General features: G+C 46.8%; 3 protein-coding genes across 3 annotated transcripts in view; 2 read left to right on the forward strand and 1 right to left on the reverse strand.

Annotated features, from left to right (window-relative positions):
- Positions 1-2: 2 nt before the first annotated feature.
- KCTD13 (potassium channel tetramerization domain containing 13) lies at positions 3-14,016 on the forward strand (the record flags this gene model as incomplete). The annotated part of the gene is made up of 6 exons (XM_014529778.1): positions 3-156; positions 1,482-1,651; positions 10,226-10,315; positions 10,403-10,455; positions 11,122-11,317; positions 13,222-14,016. Coding segments are annotated over 6 exons (900 nt in total), but the record flags the coding sequence as incomplete, so codon positions are not given.
- Positions 14,017-14,137: 121 nt separating this feature from the next.
- Positions 14,138-17,497, reverse strand: ASPHD1 (aspartate beta-hydroxylase domain containing 1). The gene is made up of 3 exons (XM_005882011.2): positions 16,525-17,497; positions 15,059-15,172; positions 14,138-14,408 (listed from the first exon to the last, which is right to left on the reverse strand). The coding sequence occupies exons 1-3, from the start codon at positions 17,393-17,395 to the stop codon at positions 14,299-14,301; spliced, it is 1,095 nt and encodes a 364-aa protein (XP_005882073.1). The 5' UTR covers positions 17,396-17,497; the 3' UTR covers positions 14,138-14,298.
- Positions 15,725-17,933, forward strand: part of SEZ6L2 (seizure related 6 homolog (mouse)-like 2) — a 23,684-nt gene continuing 21,475 nt past the window's right edge. The window contains exon 1 of the mRNA XM_005882007.2: positions 15,725-15,829. The gene's annotated coding sequence lies outside the window, so the exon portion shown is untranslated. The remainder of the gene's footprint in view (positions 15,830-17,933) is intronic.

The following is a 17,933-nucleotide window of genomic DNA, read 5'->3' on the forward strand; positions in this document are numbered from 1 at the left end:
CTGCCCAGCTCCAGCCGCAGACGCCGAACAGCAAGTACGTGAAGCTAAACGTGGGGGGCTCGCTGCACTACACCACGCTGCGCACCCTCACGGGGCAGGACACCATGCTCAAGGCCATGTTCAGCGGCCGCGCCGAGGTACTCACCGACGCCGGAGGTACCGCACGCCCCGCTCGCGCTGCCCTCCACCCTCCGGGGAGACCCGACTCCTCGTCTCATCGCCCAGGGCCTTCGTGTCCCTTCCCTCCGCTCACTGCCCGCCAGCAGCTCACTCTCACATCCTTCCATCCCCACATCCCATCTCGTCTCCCCCTTTTCGTTCATAACCTTCCTCCTCCCCCAGCCTTTACCCCCAGCAACAGCCTGCACTTAGAAACAACCCCGTCTGCAGCTCTGCCAGGCCCCGTGGTGAGGGGTTTAACGTGTCACTTCAGAGTTTCCATTGCCTCTCCCAGTTCTCCCACCCTCTCCGCCCCAGCTCAAACACCTTGGGAGCCAGCCCTGCTGCCAGCAGCATCCGTCCGGCAGCTTTCGTCAGTTTTTCCCAGCTGCCCAGCCGTTCGTTCCCCTGTCTTAGCGCTGCTGACAGCCAGCCCGCGGAGTTGGGAGATCTTGTCTGTGTCTCTGTGTTTCCCCTAATGCACTCGAGGACGCCATCTGCAAGTGCAGGTTGTGGAAGGAGAGGCTGCGTGTGTTTGCCAGGGACAGCAGAGCGGAGGGTGGAGGTTTCTGTCTGGCAGGTGAACCCTACCTTCTTGGAGTGTCGCGTTCAGGTTTGGGCCTCACAGGCCCAAGTGGAATCTTGCAGTTTTGGAGGGGGCGATTGGGGGGGGGGGGGGGACAAAGACTGTGAGAGCAGGAAAATAAACATTTGGGAGGTGGAGCTCAGTCTTCAACTGTCTAAAGGGGAAGAAATTACTTGTTCAGTAAGTATTTGTAAAGCGCCAGTTCATACTGGAGATACTTTGTTTGGGTAAATGGATCTGAGGAGATTAGCCTTATTGAGTTTACTTTTTTCTGGGGACAGGGGAGAACAGTAAACAAACATACCAATAAAAAGAGGCATGTGCCCTGGCCGGGTGGCTCTGTTGGCTGGAGTGCCGTTCTGTCCCACAAAAGATTGTGGGTTCCATTCCTGGTCAGGGCACATACTTGGATTGGCGGGTTTCATCCCCAGTCCTTGGTGTGCAGGAGGCAGCCAATCAATGATTCTCTCTCATCATTGATGTTTCTATCTAGCTCTCCCTCTCCCTTCTTCTCTGAAATCAACTACACACACACACACACACATATATATATATATATTTTTTATTGGGGGGGCATGGAAACACTGGACATGTTTTAATGGTATTTTCTTGGATAACGCAGAGGTTTGAGAAAACTTCAGACTTGTAGCTTTGGAATCCCTTTTTCATAAAAGTTTAGTAGCTCCAGGGCCCCCAGAAAAGCCATCCCTTCTCTTTCTTCTCTGTATCCCACCAGGCTGGGTGCTGATTGACCGGAGCGGCCGTCACTTTGGTACAATCCTCAACTACCTTCGGGATGGGTCTGTGCCACTGCCTGAAAGTACCAGAGAACTGGGGGAGCTACTAGGTGAAGCACGCTACTACCTGGTCCAGGGCCTGATTGAGGACTGCCAGCTGGCACTACAGGTGAGGGTCCTTCCCCCCGCCTCCTGAGTTCCACTCCTATGCCCATGATCCTGGGAGAGCTGCTCACGTAGTTAGAGATAAGGGCATTAGAAACAATGAAAGGAAATAATGGGATACTACTGTGAGAGGCTGCCTCTGGCCTGGCTTTGAGTAGCCATGACCCCAGAAAATTTGGGGGTGCTGTCTTCTGCATCCCTGCTGTTTTAGGCAGGGCCCCTCTCAACATCTCATGCCAAGACTATTGCAATGGTTAAATGATTGCTCTCTCTGCTTGCTGTTTCTACCCAGCCAAACCAGCTGTTACGCTACCACCTGATGAATTATCCTCAAAAATAATCCCAATGTATTCTCCCCTTTGCCCAGAAATCAAATCATAAATAACTCTCTTGTGCCACTAGTAAAAAAAATCTAAACTTAAACGGAATGTAGTGACCTCCATGATATGATTCTATCCTGGCAGGCAACACCCCGCCCACCCCCAGGGGCTTAAACAAATTTTTTTTGATAGAAGGTTTGGGGGTTCCAGAGCCCTATCTGCTGTGCTTCATTTCTGTGGATCTCAGGGTTCTGAGGAGAAGATATTGGAAAGCACAGCCAGGCATAGGGGTTAAGTGTCACCTCTACTATAGCTGACTGGCTGGCCTTGAATGAGTCAATTTCTACCTTGGCATTCTGTCCTCATGTTCCAAAAGATAGGGAAGTGAGAAAAATAAGTACAATGTAGTGAGTTTTACATAAAGCCTTTTATTCTGTCCTATTTTTACAATGTTGAAACATCCTTTCTCTTATGATACAATATTAATGGAGACTATGAGGGTTTCTTTTTTGATGTCCTTTGTATATTAAGAAGTGGCAGCTATGAACAAGTGTCTGTTACCTTGGGGAATACTTATTCTTGGAATCCAAAAGTATAGGATTTCTTTGGGCTGTATCCATATTTTTCAAACTTTGTGACTGCATCCCATAGAGAAAATGCATTTCATATTCATAACTGAAATAAGAGTTTTATAAAATGATACTTTCAGGGAAATGCATTCTGAAATATTATTTTCTTTCCTTTAATGTTCTTTGAGACCCATTAAAGTTATTTCATGACCCATTAATGCAATGGTTCTCAACCTTCTAGCCCTTTAAATACAGTTCCTCATGTTGTGACCCAACCATAAAATTATTTTCGTTGCTACTTCATAACTGTAATGTTGCTACTGTTATGAATCGTAATGTAAATATCTGATATGCAGGATGGTCTTAGGCGACCCCTGTGAAAGGGTCGTTCGACCCCCAAAGGGGTCGCGACCCACAGGTTGAGAACCGCTGCATTAATGGTAACCACTTGCAGTTGGAATGGGATGATCTTGGAAGCGCATTCCTGAGCTATAGTTTCACATTTGTCTAATGTCATCTCACACCCACTCCTGAAGCTAATGTTGATCTAATGTTATCCACCCCCACATAATCACTACTGTGTGTCAGGAGGAATTCTGCTGCTTGTATGTTCATCTTGTACCCCTGTTTGACATTTATTTTTTTTAAAGAGGATGTTGGGGATGCATCCAAGGTCAAAGAGCCAGTAAGCAGCAAAGCTCACATTCAACCCCAGGTTATCTGGCTTCCAAGGACAGTGCTTTTTCTGTGCTCCAGCTACCTCCCTTCCAGGTTTCTGAGACCGTTCCCATCCCACCCCACTTGGCTAGTGTTTGCTTGTTTGTTTGGAGATTTTTGTTTTTGTTTTTAAGACTTGGGGACAGAATGCTCCTCAGTGTGTGGCACTTAATCATCATTGGTCTATGCAAATCTTTTCTCTTTTTATTTTTTTTCCTTTATTTCCAAACCCCTTCCCACTTCCCTTTCCCCCATAGGTACTCCTCCATATGCTTGGATTATGTTTGTTCCCTTGAAAAGCTAAAGCATTGTTTTGTATGCATATAAGTTTCTATAAATGGCATTGAGTTATGGATCATGTGTTTTGTTTCTTAATTCAGTACTTTTTTCAAGTTTTATTCATGCTGCTCCATGTACATTTAGTTCTTTGCTTCTAACTATTGCACAGGAATCTGTGGTATGCACTCACCATATTTTATTTATGCATTTCCCCGAGGTTAGAGACCTAGAGGGACTCCCCACTTTCTGCCCCCACAAATGGTGCCACCCTGAACATCTTCATACATGTGCCCTTGTGGGTCCTCGGCCAGGGTTTCTCATGATTGTAGCTGGGAGTGGAATTGCTGGGTCACAGGACACATACAAACAAATTTCATCAATATCATCAGATTACTCTCCCAAATGGCTGTAGCACTTTACACTCTTGTCCAGCAGTGCATACGGGATCTTGTTTCTGCATATCCTTGACAGCACATAGCATGATCCAGTGTTCTAATTTGCCAATCTGATTCGTATAGAGTGATCTCATTTTAATTTGCATTCCTCTCATTACTAATGAGATCTTTTTATATACTAGCTTTTTTGGTTTCCCCTTCTGTTCATACTCTTGTTATTTTTCCATGTGTTTATTGATTTTTAAAGCGAAGAAGGGAGAGAGAAATATCAATCAGTTGCCTCCGATACGAGCCCCAGCCTGCCCCAAGTGGGATGGAACCTGCAACCTAGGTATGTGCCTGACTGGGAATCAAACCCTCAACCTTTTGGTGTATGGGACAGTGCTCAACCAAGTGAGCTGCCTATTCATATTCTTTACTAAATTTTCTACTGCATTTTTAAAAAATCTTTTTCTTGGCCAGCCATGTGGCTTAGTGGTTGAGCATCACATGAACCAAGAGGTCACAGTTCAATTCCTGGTCAGGGCACATGCCCCCTTTGTGGCTCAGTCCCCAGTAGGGGGCATGCAGGAGGCAGCTGATTGATGATGTTTCTATCTCTCTATCCCACTCCCTCTCTAAAAATCAATAAAAACATTTGAAAACATTTTAAAATATATTTTTCTTGTTGCTTTACAGGAGATCCTTGCATAATTTAGCTTAGTTCCTAGGGAGAATTAAGGCCTATTTCCCTAAGGCATGTATTATGCATAATAAATTTACCTTTCTCCTATGTATCTAGACTGGTACTACTTACCTACCCTCCTTGGGAAAGTTCAGAAAATAGTTACTCAGATTATTTGCTAGGTTTTCAGATTCATGAGAGGAACCCCAGCTGAAGAAGTTTGTTTCTGATAATAATTTCTAGTCAGTTTTAGATGTTGCCAGTATTTTCTCCTAGAATGTCACTTGCCTATAGAGGCTATTGTTGAATGGAAATACTTGATTTTTTTATTGTAAATAACCATTTATTATTTTTAAAGCAGTATGTATATGTTACAGAAATTTAGAAAACACAGATAATTAAAAATACGAAAGTATCAAATGTCCTTCCAGGTGTGTGTGTGTGTGTGTGTGTGTGTGTGTAAATACAGTCACACTGTATGTGCTGTTTGTAACCTGCTTTGTTAATAATTGCCATCTTTCCATGTCAATAAAATTGTATCTTATCTAATATCCAGGGCACACACACATTCTAGAAATGTCTTTTATAGCTGGTTCATCTCAACAAGGACCCAGTCTAGATCCTTGCACCATGTCTGGTTATTATGTTCTTCAAGGTTCTTCCAACCCAGTCCCTTTTTTCACGTGATGCTGACTTGTTAAAGAGACTACCAGTTGCATAATGACCCAATTTCCAAATTTGCCTAGTTGTTTACTTGTGGTATTATTTGGTTTGTAACCCACCCCATTCTGAGTTTTCTATAAACTACATGATGGATATAAAGGCTTGATATTAAACATTTTGGTTAGAATACATTTTAGGTAATTTTACATTTTTTACATTGTTTGTATTGAGAGATCCATAATATTGCTAATGTGGCTCGTCATTAGTGATGCTCAGAATTAGCCCCTTGATTCAGGTGATGTTGGTGTGATCCTTCCATTGTAGTTACATTCCCTTGTTGCCAACTAAAAAGTATTCTGTATGTTGTTATTTTGGCACTATATGAATGGCAATTACCTATCAACCATACACCAATTGATGACCCTTACCTGAGTCAATAATTTCATTGGGGTTGTAGAAGAATTATAATTCTATCATACCATCAACATTATTAAGTGTGGTTATTTGTAAGGCTTCCATTGTCAACCAGAGAAATTCTGAATTTAATTTAGTCAAATTCCTTTTTTTTTTTCCCCTAAAGGTGTATCCTTTGGGATCTTGTTTAAGAAGTTTTTTCCATTCTGCATTTTTAAAATAACTTTATATTTTTATCTTTTATATATGGATCTTTTAATCTAAATGTTGTTTAATCTGTTGTAAATATGAATTACGAAGGGATGTAACTCTTTTTTTGTCCTCCCTACAGTGAACTAGTTTTCCCAATGCCATTTATTAAACAGTCTGTGCTAGCCAGTGCCCAAAATGACCACCAAGCTCAGCTGGCTTGGCTCAGTGGTTGAGCATGGACTTATGAACCAGGAGGTCACGGTTCAATTCCCTGTCAGGGCACATGACTGGGTTGTGGGCTCGATCACCAGTAGGGGGCATGCAGGAGACAGCTGATCAATGATTCTCTCTCATTATTGATATTTCTATCACTCTCTCCCTCTCCCTTCCTTTCTGAAATCAATAAAAAAATTAAACAAAAATGGCCACCAAAATTGTCCAAAATTCTTGCCTCCTGCTTATTCTGGCTCATGTTTAATCCCCTCCCACACTGAATAGGGCTGACCTCTGTAACCAGTAGGACATTGCAGAAATGGTAGTGTGTGACTTAAAGCTAGGTCATAAAGACACTGCTGTTTCTGCCCTTCTCTCGGGTCACTCATTCTGAGGGAAGCCAGCTGCCATGTGAGGATCCTCAAGCAGCCCTGGCTTGGGGAGGAACTGAAGCCTCCTGCCAGCAGCCAGCACAAACTCCCACTCATGGGTGAACTATCTCAGAAGCGGATCCTGGAGGCCTTTTCAGGTCTTCAGATCACTACAGCCCTGGCCAACATCTGGACTCCAGCTTCATAAAAGACCATGGTCCAGGACCACCTAGCTAAGCCAATCTCAGTTCCCAACCTCCAGAAACTGTGAGATAATAAATGTTTATTTGTTTTAAGCCACTAAGTTTGTAGTAATTTGTTGCCCAGCAATAGGTAACATTTTGATATCTGGAGTGGGATTCTGCCATAACAAAAACTTTAAATGTGGGCATGGCTTTAGACCTGGGAAGTGGGCAGAAGCTGGAATGACTTTGAAGAGTGTTAATAAAAGCCTAAATAGTTTTAAAGAGTTCGTTTATAGGAGTCTGATGACCTTTAAGGAGGCTGCAGTGAGGAAAATGTTATTGGAAACTGGTGCAAAGGCAATCCTTGTTCTGTAGTGGCAGAAGTTTAGCAACACTGTTCCTACAGTAATGTGGAAGGTAGAAACATACCTGGTGAACTGGGTGACCTAGCTAAAGAGACTTCCAGACTGTTGAAGTTGCCACAGTGTCTCTTGTTACTTACAGTAAAAAGAGGAGAGAGTAAGCTAAAAGAAAAACAGTTGAACAAAATGGAGCCAGGAATTAGAGTTTGAAAATTCCCAGCTTTTCCAGATAACAAATGATGTTGAAATTAACGAATGGCTTGCCCTAGCCGGTTTGGCTCAGTGGATAGAGCGTCAGCCTGTGGACTGAAGGGTCCCAGGTTTGATTCCAGTCAAGGGCACATGTCAGGGTTGTGGGCTCAATCCCCAGGAGGGGGCATGCAGAAGGCAGCTGATCAATGATGTTTCTGTCTCTCCCTCTCCCTTCCTCTCCCTAAAATCAATAAAAACATATATATGTATTTTTTAAAGTTAGCAACTTTCTTGTGGGAGGGGCAATGTCAGAAATATACATATAAATACAGGGTATTTTCAGTAAAACTTGGTCTAAAGAGGAAGCTGTGGATGCAATTGTAAAATCTTTTAAAATCTCAAAAATATCCAAGAAGATATCTCAGAGAATCATTCAATCAAATAATAGTGCATCTAAGAAGCTTAAAGATGCCCCTCGGCAGTCCCGGCACAAGCCCAAAGTAGAGAAGAGCTTATTTCACAGAGATTTGTGTATGTGGGTTTTGCCTAGTGAAGTGAACCCCAAGACATAAGATACCCAATACATTTTTAAGAAAATTCTTTTGGCAAAAACACTAAAAGGCACAGAGCTAGTGCAAGAGGAGAAGAGGGCTTTAGAACCCCAAAATTCTGCAGGCAGGAAATGACTAAGGAAACTGGAGCTGCAAGCATGGACTGTCTTTCATGGAAAAGGAAAGCTGACTCAGGGCAGAACCAAAGCCACAGAGAATCATTTTGGAGTAAGAGTAAGCATCAGAGAGCTCCCAACATTTGTCCAGCTGGATTAAGAGTTTTCATGAAGCAGTGCCTTCTAGGTGCCTCCTGTCCCCTGCCCCGCCCTTTTGAACAAGAGCTCCCTAGTTTGTATCCTCACTAGTATGTCGGTCCCACCTTGTGTATTGGGTGTTTGGGAGAGACAACTTCACAGGCCTTCAGATCAAGAGCAAATGTACTTCAGGAGCTATAGTTAAGGAACTACATCCAAGGCGCCTCATCCCCACCTGGACCTAATTTAGATGACAAGATTCTGTACTTCAAGCTGATGCTGTAATGAGATGAGACTTTGGGGGATCATTGGAATCCGTAGATGTGTTTTGCATATGGGAGGGATTTGAACCAACGGGAGCCGGCCTCTATGGCAGTCCCCAATGACCTTATTTTCAGAATTCATTCTCTTGTGTAGTTTCCTCTCACACTGAGTAGGTCTGACAAAACTAGGTCATAAAAGACATTTAGGCCTCCATCTTGCTCCCTCTGGAATTACTTGCTTTGGAGAAGCCATCTGCCATGTTATAAGGGCACTCATGCAACTCTATGGAGAAGTCCAAGGGACAGGGATCAGATATTTCCAGCCAATAACCAGCATGAACTTGACAGCCATATGAACAAGCTTTCTCAGAAACAAATCCTTCAGACTCGCCATGCCTTCAGATTACTGCAGCCCCAGCTGACTTGACTGCAACCTCATGAGAGACCCATGCCAGGACCACCCAGCTGAACTGAATTCCTGAACCACAGAAACTGAGAAATGTTGATTGTTGATTTAAACTGTTAAGTTTTGGAACAGTTTGCTACACAGCAATAATCAATACACACTCCATACTTTCCCCATTGATTTTTTAAAAATATATTTTTATTGATTTCAGAGAGGAAGGAAGAGGGAAAGAGACATAGAAACATCCATGATGAGAGAGAATCATGGATCGGCTGCCTCCTGCAAGTCCCCCACTGGGGATCGAGCCCACAACCCGGGTATGAGCCCTTAACCGGAATCAAACCTGGGACCTTTCAGTTCGCAGGCCGACGCTCTATTCACTGAGCCAAACCGACTAGGGCTTCCCCATTGATTTGTGGTGCTGTCTTTGTAAATATCAGTTCTCATATATACATTAGTCTGTTTCCAGTCTCTCTACTGTGTTCCATTATTTGTTTCTGCACCAAAACAACACTGTTTTCATTATTATGGCTTTGTAGGATATTTTAATATATGGCTCTTTTTTAAATTGACCTAAATAATAGTAGACTTTCTTTAAAAACGGTTATATATATATATTGAATTTTTACAGTGAGGAAGGGAGAGGGATAGAGAGTTAGAAACATTGATGAGAGAGAAACATCGATCAGCTGCCTCCTGCACGCCCCCTACTGGGGATGTGCCCGCAACCAAGGTACATGCCCTTGATCAGATTCAAACCTGGGTCCCTTCAGTCCGCAGGCCGACGCTCTATCCACTGAGCCAAACCGGTTAGGGCTAGACTTTTATTCCATATTAATTTTAGAAAAAGCTTTATGGGTGTCTCAAAAAAAATTTTTTTTGGAATTTGTGTTAGAATTGCACATCTAGTTTATAGGTCGGGAGAGGTGAGAGGAGCTTTGGCATGACGATTCTAGAAGACAGAAAAGGAAAGAAGCCTGTGTGTCCGGTTCTGATTCTGCCTTCAGCCTCTCACCCAGCCAGACTCATTAATTTATTATACAGGAGTAATAGATGTATTACTGAGCATCTATTGTACACTATGCACTTACCACCTACAGGGGAAGAGACAGACCTTAGCAAATAGACTAAAAACTGAGAAAATGTGAGGAACTGAGTGCTGTGAAGAAAGTGAACTGATACTGTGAAGAGGAAGTAGAGGAGGCTGCTGTAGCCAGGGAGCTTAGGGAGGAGGACCAGCACCCTGAGGGGCACTGCTTGAGTTGAGATCTGAATGATGTGGAGGAGCCAGAAACTTAGTGCAAAGTGTCTCTGGTAGTGGGAACAGCAAAGGGTTAGGTGGGCACAAACCGGATGTGCCACACAACAAGCCATTGGTGGGATTGAAGCCCAGCAAGCCGGGGGAGAGGTAGGGACACGATCAGAGATGCCAGATGCTGCAGACTCTTGTGGACAACTAAGGAGTCTGGATTTTCCCCCAAAGGTGGCAAGCAGCTTTTGAAGACTTTTAAGTGGGTAAGTGAGTGACCTTTGGTTGTGCTGTTAACCACCTTCCGCTTCTTCTCCAGCAAAAAAGGGAGGCCCTGTCCCAGCTGTGCCTCGTCCCCATGGTGACATCTCCCCAGGAGGAGCAGCAGCTCCTGGCCAGCACCTCCAAGGTGAGGCCCTGAGTCCTTAGGGTGGAGGTTGGGGGCCTCTCCCCGCAGCCTGAGCCCCACCCTTCTCCATCCTCTCTCCCCCAACAGCCCGTGGTGAAGCTCCTGCACAACCGCAGTAACAACAAGTACTCCTACACCAGGTGACTGCCAGGGGCTAGGGAGGCGCCCTGGGTGGAACCCTGGGCTCAAGACAGCCCTGCTCCTGGCCCAAGGGGAGGGCTGTGGCCACACGGAGGGATGAAAGGAGTGCCTGCTGAATGGGAATTCCAGCTCTGCCACTTACCCACTGGGTACCTCGGACAGGTCATTTTCACTTCTGAGCTTTAGTTTTATCAGCAAACGGGTTTTGGTGAGGATTTGATGATAATGACTAGCATTTACTAAGTGCTTATGTTGTAACAGGCATTATTCTAAGTGCTTTACATATATTAATACATAATCCTCACAGTTGTTTGAAGGAGGTATTGTTGTGATCTCCAGTTTGCAGCTAAGGAAATTGAGGCACTGAGAGGTGAAGTAATTTGCCTAGTTTCACCCAGTTAAAAAGTGGTGGAGCTAGGATGCCAGGTGGTGCAGCCTGACTCCAGAGACTGCACAGGTAGCCACTCTACTGTGCTGGGATTTGCTCAGCAAATGCTGCTTCCTTGCAGAGGCCTGCGTGGCCTGGCCCCAGGGGTGGAGGAAGGTCCCTGCTGGGCACCAAACCCCTGGGCAGGACCAGAGTGCTGGGTGTCTGGGCCCTATGCTGGGGGGAACAGAGGGTGGGAAGCCACTTGTGCTGAGGCCTCCTGGCCCCTGGTCTTCAGCACTTCAGATGACAACCTACTTAAGAACATCGAGCTGTTTGACAAACTCGCCCTGCGCTTCCATGGGCGGCTGCTCTTCCTCAAGGATGTACTGGGGGACGAGATCTGCTGCTGGTCTTTCTACGGGCAGGGCCGCAAAATCGCCGAGGTGTGCTGCACCTCCATTGTCTATGCCACGGAGAAGAAGCAGACCAAGGTCAGAAGGGGTTCAGGGCCTGGTCAGGGAGGGCTATGGTGGTTGGCAGGACCAGGACCCTGGACAAAGGCAGCTGAGCAGATCAGGCAGGGGGAAATCTATCACTGAGAGTCAGGATCCAAGTTCTGGGGTCTTAACTGTGTAAATCATGATGTCATACCATCTTGCCTCTGACAGTCTTATCAGCCTGGTCTCTTCTGACCTTCATGAGGGATGTGCCTCAGATACCAGAATCTTGAAAGTCTCTATGTATCAAATGCTATTTCACACCTCCCCAACTTTGCACACATTATTCCTTTTTGTTGTTGTTAATCCTCACCCTAGGATATTTTTTCCATTGACTTTTAGACAGAGTGGAGGGGGGGGGGGAAGAAACATCAATGTGAGAGAGAGACATTGATTGGTTTCCTCCTGCACGTGCCCCAACCGGGGCTGGGGATCAAACCTGCAACCCAGGCACATGCCCTTGACCAGAAATTGAACCCACTACCCTTTCAGGGCTCAGCTGGTGCTCTAACCACTGAGCAACCAGCCAGGGTTACATTATTCCTTTTTCTTGGGATTATTTTTCCTCATCCCTGTCTGCCTGATGAACTTGTACTTAATCTCTAAGACCCAAGTTAAGCATCACTTTATTTGAGACACCTTCACTCATGAACGTTCACACTGACAGTCCCAGACAAAGTTGGTCATTCTTCTTCCTTAGCTAAATAAAGCTGGGGATGCTGAGGGGTGTCAGTAGTAAGGTGTTAGCTCCTTGAGAGTAGGGCTGTATCTTTTTTTTCTTCCAACTTCTCTAGCACTAGTGGGGCTCATAGAAGAGTCTCTCATAGTGGAAGCTAGGAAACACTTATTGATGCGTGAATGAATGGCCCAGCTCTAAGAAGCTTCCTCTGTTATTGGGAAAACAAGATAAACCAATAATTAGAAGGTAGCTTGTTAAGAGTTATGTTGGTTATATTCCTCCAAGACACACAAGGGGAACCCCAGTCACCTGTTTCGTCCCTTTCTACTTCATCACCCTGTGCCGGTGCATTGGCCTTGCTGCTGATGTTCAAATCATCCACTAAACCCACTCCTGTGCCAGAGCTTTTACACTTGCTGTTGCATCTTCCCAGACTGCGCTTCCTCTAGTTGCCCACCTGGCTCCCTCCCTCTTCTCCTTTGGCCATTGGTCAGGTGTCATCTTCTCAGTGAGGCCTTCTCTGAATACCCTCTGAGGACATTCCTGGCCATGATTACCCCCACCCCCTTTCCTGTTATAGTTCCCCCCCCCCATAACATTTGTGATCATCTGACAATTTATATTTTATTAAATGTATGTCTGTGTCCTCCCCCTAGAATGTAAACTTCCTGTGGATAGGAACTTTGTTTTGTTCATGGCTATGTTCCCAATGTCTAGCAGGGGTCCTCAAACTTTTTAAACAGGGGGCCAGTTCACTGTCCCTCAGACCGTTGGAGGGCCGGACTATCGTTTAAAAAAAAAAACTATGAACAAATTCCTATGCACACTGCACATATCTTATTTTGAAGTAAAAAAACAAAACGGGAACAAATACAATATTTGTATTTGCATGTGGCCCGCGGGCCGTAGTTTGAGGACCCCTGGCTAGAACAACACCTGGGACAGTGCACTTATTCAATAAGATTTGTCTAATGAAAGAATATACCAAAAGACTTAGTAGCAAAGGAGAGAAAATAAATAACTGCCTGACTTCAGAGCCGGACCTTGAAGTGTAAGTGTGACTTTGCTGAGTTAAGAAGTTGCACAGAGGACAGTCCAGGCCAAAGAACCTGTGATTGCAAAGACTAGGAGGTGTGCCAGTGCAGGAGCAGCTGTGGGGAAGGGGTTGCTGTGTGGCTAGACCAGAGGATGGGAGCTGGGGGTTGCTGGCCTTTTGCAGGTGGAATTCCCAGAGGCCCGGATCTTTGAGGAGACCCTGAACATCCTGATCTACGAGACTCCCCGGGGCCCAGACCCAGCCCTCCTGGAGGCCACAGGGGGTGTAGCTGGAGGTGGTGGGATGGCCCGAGGGGAGGATGAGGAGAACCGAGAGCATCGTGTCCGCAGGATCCATGTCCGGCGCCACATCACCCATGACGAGCGTCCTCATGGCCAACAGATTGTCTTCAAAGACTGATCTTGACCTTTCTCTCTGTTTTTCTTCTGCCACTGGGACCCAGTCCCTCTTTCTTTTCCTCCCCTTCCCATACCTTTGCCCCGGCTTTGCTGGCCAAGTCGTGGGTCTCCCTTGTGTCCTTTTATTGCATGGTACTTTCACTTTGGCCCTTTTCCATTCATTCTCACTTCATTGCTAATAACAGGGTACATTCCAGCCCCTTCCCTCAGTCAGAGCCCTTCAGAAGGCCTACATTCATTCCCTCATTACCACTCTGGCCCTGCTATTTTCCCTTACCAGCTGGTTTAAAATGATTTAGAGTTCTCTTTTTTTAGTACATTGTACATGCCAAAGTGTCAAGCCAGCCCTTAATAACACCCTCCACATTCTGAGCTGCCTCCCAACCATTGTGCAGGGTAGTTTGCTCCCTCTTTCCCTTTCCATTCTCCCTACCTCTTTAAGTTTGTATTAGGCTGGCCTGGGCTTGCACCAGCTCAGCTGTCTTCTCAATCTGTTTCATATTATTTATTATTTTAATTTTCTATTAAATTATTGAAATAAAGTTGAATTGAGGATCTGGTGCTAACTCCCAGGGTGATGGCCAGGGCGATGGCTTGGTTAAGGGGGTACCTAGCTAGCTGAATGGGAAGACATGCACCCCTGCCGTGGGGCTGGTAGCTGGGAAGAAAGTAGTCAGGAGTTAAAAGAGAATTTAAGATCTGTATTTCGATGTTTCACTAGCAAGTTCCCACCCTCAGCCCCACCCTGCCTCCTGCATTGGAGAGGAGGTCCTGGCAACCATGCAACCACCCCTGAGTGCAGCATATCTCCAGCCCAGATGTCTGAAAGCAACACCTTCCTTCAAGGGTCTGGTGCAAAGACAAAGTCAAGGGCCTGGCGCTCAGCTCCAGCCACGTTGGGATGCCAAAGGTCCACGATGAAGACCACTCGAGGTCCATCTTCAGGGGAGCCTAGGGTACATGGGAATGGAGGCAGAGAGTAGCTGACATTAAGTGCTTATATGCCAGAGCACTCACCAAGTAACCAAAAAAGCAAACACTTTGTAAGTAAATGCCAGGCACTGTTCATCATGTGCATTAACTCTTAATCACCAAAACAAACTGAGATAGTTCCATAATTATTCCTATTTTATACAAAGTAACAGGCACAAGGAGGTTAAATAACTTGCCCAAGTTCAAGGAGCTAGTAAGTGCCAGGGGTATGTATTGTATTAAAGGAGAGAAGGTTAGCACTCCCCTTGACAAGGGTGGAGGAGGCCCTTAGGCCTGACAACATACGTGTAGTTAAGGTGTTGCCACCTACTTGGTAGCATCTAACCATGTAGGTGCCAGAGGAGCACAGGAACCCCAATCCAGGCCCAGGGTCTTGTGCTGTTAACCACTTTGCACCTATATTAATTTATTTAATCCTTCAGCCACCTGACCAACAAAGCAGTTTCCTCATTTCACAGGTGATTGGAAATTATGACTTGTTCAAGGTTATGCAGCTAGAAAATGGTGGCACTGGAACAGCAAGCCAGTGGGCCTGAGTCTGCAGCCTCTCATCTATTCCCCTCCACTCTTAGTCCCGCATCCCTTCTAGCAGAATGGGACCCCATTACCATTATGAGCCACTGTGTGCAGGAAGGAGTCATCCACCAGTAGACAGTGTCCCTCAGCCCAGCACTGGGGTTCACCCCCAACCACCAGCTCACAGCCAAGGGGGATCTTCAGACCTGTGGGAAAAGACCCAGGCATCCAGCATTCCAGCCTCTATGGAAGGAGCCCATCCCATTCACAAAAAGCAGACTGAGGGTCCTAAACACCAGGTTCTGTGGCGGTTCCTCTTGCTCTCTGGAAGGTGACTGGAATATAATTATAAAACAACTAGAGGCCCGATGCACGAAAATGTGTGCAAGAACAGGCCTTCCTTCCTCCGGCACCCGGGACCCGGAACCCGGCTGGCTTCCTTCAGGCCCCGGTTTCGTCAGGAACGATGTCAGGAAGACATCTGGTCTAATTAGCATATTACCCTTTTATTATTATAGATACTGGCTGAAAGAAGTACTGGGAGATAAGGGAAATGCAGTGCAAAGCACAATCTATTCTGTTTTAGAGAAAAGGGAAGGCTTCCTGGAGGAAGTGGCATCTCTTCCTAGGCTTCTGACAATTTAACTCAAGAACCTATTATGTGCTGGGCCTTCCCTCCCTGCGAGATATGAAACTAATGACTTCATCCTTGCCCAGGGACCACACAGCTGTACTGTGAGAAAACTGAGCAGCCACTTCAAATGATGAGGAATAAGAAGACATCCCAGAGGAGGTGTGACACTTGGAAATATGAGTGCTAAAGACTAAGTACGAGTTTTCCAGGAGGTGATAAAATGATAAAGGTAAAGACATTTTAGGTTAAGGGTATAGCATAAATGTGGTGTCTGCCAGGATTAGCCAGAAGGCCTTTATTTTGAAAGCATGGTGGGAGAAAAGGCAAGGAAGGGAACAGATGGGAGGTGAGGAGAGAAAGGATCTAGACTTGATCCTGAGGCGAGGGTACATCCATCTGGTAGCACAATAAGATCATGGAATGAAATAACCAGAAACTTGTTTTCCTTTCCATTTTCTCCATCTTTAAAACATCAAAAAGAGCATCTCAAGTTTGGTGCTACCATGACGCTAACACCTTTCTAATATTGCTCCCTTCTAAGTAAAGAGAGTGTAGGCTTGTGTCTCAGACTAGAGTATTTAGCCAAAATTTGTAAAACCTTTTTTGAAGTTTAAATTTGTTTTTATGATTACTCTCTATTTAGGACAAGTAATACTGATTATCATTGTTCTATAAAAATTCCTTTTAAGTAAGTAAAACAAAATGTGGGGGGAGCCCATATGAAGAAACACAGTCCAGGTGGTAAGTGACTATGGCAAAGCTTATGAAGATAGTTTGCAGGTAACTGAAGCTCGGGAAATGCCACTGCTGTGGGCAACAGTTGTAGTGGAAGATTCTGAGAAGAGGCATGATCAGAACACAGTGTACAAAGCTCTGGTGGCAGAGGAGAGGCAAGGAGGTTGTCTGCAGGCATCATCTACTTACCCAGATGGCATCTGACCCGGGCATTGGTGGGTCCACAGCGGCCTTCAAGCCGGGCCCCCGGAAGAAGGACAGAAAAGCCAGCGTTGCCGAAGGAGTTGGCACTCATGAAGCTCCGCAGTCCCCTCAGTGCCCGATAGGCCCCAGGGCACCGGCGGCAGTTGTTGGGCTGGCACCGGCCTGCTTGGTACAGCAGGAGCTGGTAGCACCCAGGAGCCAGTGGTGGGGACCAGCCCCGAGGCAGAGGGGTAGTTCCTGAGAAATCCCAGCTCACAGCCCCAAAGTCCCGCAAAATAGCAGGGAAGCTGCTTTCCAGAAGCTCCACATCATGTCGCTGGGCATCCCGCGGCACGAAGGGCACAGAGGGCAAGTTTGGCAGGAAAAGCAGGCCTGGGCGCTGAATGCCCAGGACCCCTGGCCCTCCTCCAGGGCCTGGGCCACCCTGAGCTGCCCGCCTCACCCTACCCATCCCTGCCCAGGAGTAGCGCCTGGCGTAGGCCCGAAGGCGGCGGCTCACTAGTCCTTCTGTCCTAGGTCCTTTCCCAGCCTCCCCAGAGCTCCCTGGGCTTGGCCTGCCGACCTCAGAGCATCCCCCAGGCCCACCACTGACACCCCCAGCCCGACTCCCAGCCGCCAGGGCCTGCAGGTCCTGGGAGCCTAAGTAGTAGCAGTACCAGAGGAAGAGGGAAGTGAGGGCTCCAAGCAGCAGGGTGAAGGCTGAGGAGACCAGGGGCAAAGGCCATGTGGGCATGATGGGCAGGGAGGCCATGGCCAAGAGGCCTGGGGCATCTTCCAGACCCCAGTTCCCCTGTCCCCCCAGTTCTTCCTCCATGGCTACTCCCTGGTTCCCCCCGGGGCTGTTTCCCTTCCACATTTCCACTCTGTTCTCCCTCCTTCTGAAGTCTTCTCTCCACCTTGTACCTCCCTCCTTCTCTCCTCCCTCGTGTATCTTTAACCCTCTTCTCCCTTTCCTTTCTTCTGCCTCTCCCCCCACTCTCTTACCTCTCCTTTCTCCTTCCGGCACTTTCCTCTCTCACCCTCCGCCTCTCCTTTCCCCACCTTCCGTCTCCCCCTCTCCTTTCTTCTCTCCTCCCTCCACCCCCACCTTCCGCCCCTTTCCTTCTAGCTTCCCTGGACAGCAGTTCCTACCCCAGCTGGACCCGCAGCCCCGGGGACCGGAACCTGCCACCAGTCGTCCTCCGCAGCGGCTTCTCTCCTCTCTCCCCCTCTCTCTCCTACGGCCCTCTAATCTCATTCCACCCGGCCGGCGGGTTCTCCCTCTCGCTCTCGCTCGCTCTTTCTCCCCTACTCGCTCCTTCCTTGGCTCTCACACATCCTGACGTCATTCCTTCCTACAGCAGTCTGCTCAGCTTAGTTACCCCAGCCCCTGCCCAGTGGCAGCGGCAACTAAG

This window comes from Myotis brandtii, unplaced genomic scaffold (genome assembly GCF_000412655.1).
Source record: "Myotis brandtii unplaced genomic scaffold, ASM41265v1 scaffold698, whole genome shotgun sequence".
Lineage (NCBI taxonomy): Eukaryota > Metazoa > Chordata > Mammalia > Chiroptera > Vespertilionidae > Myotis > Myotis brandtii.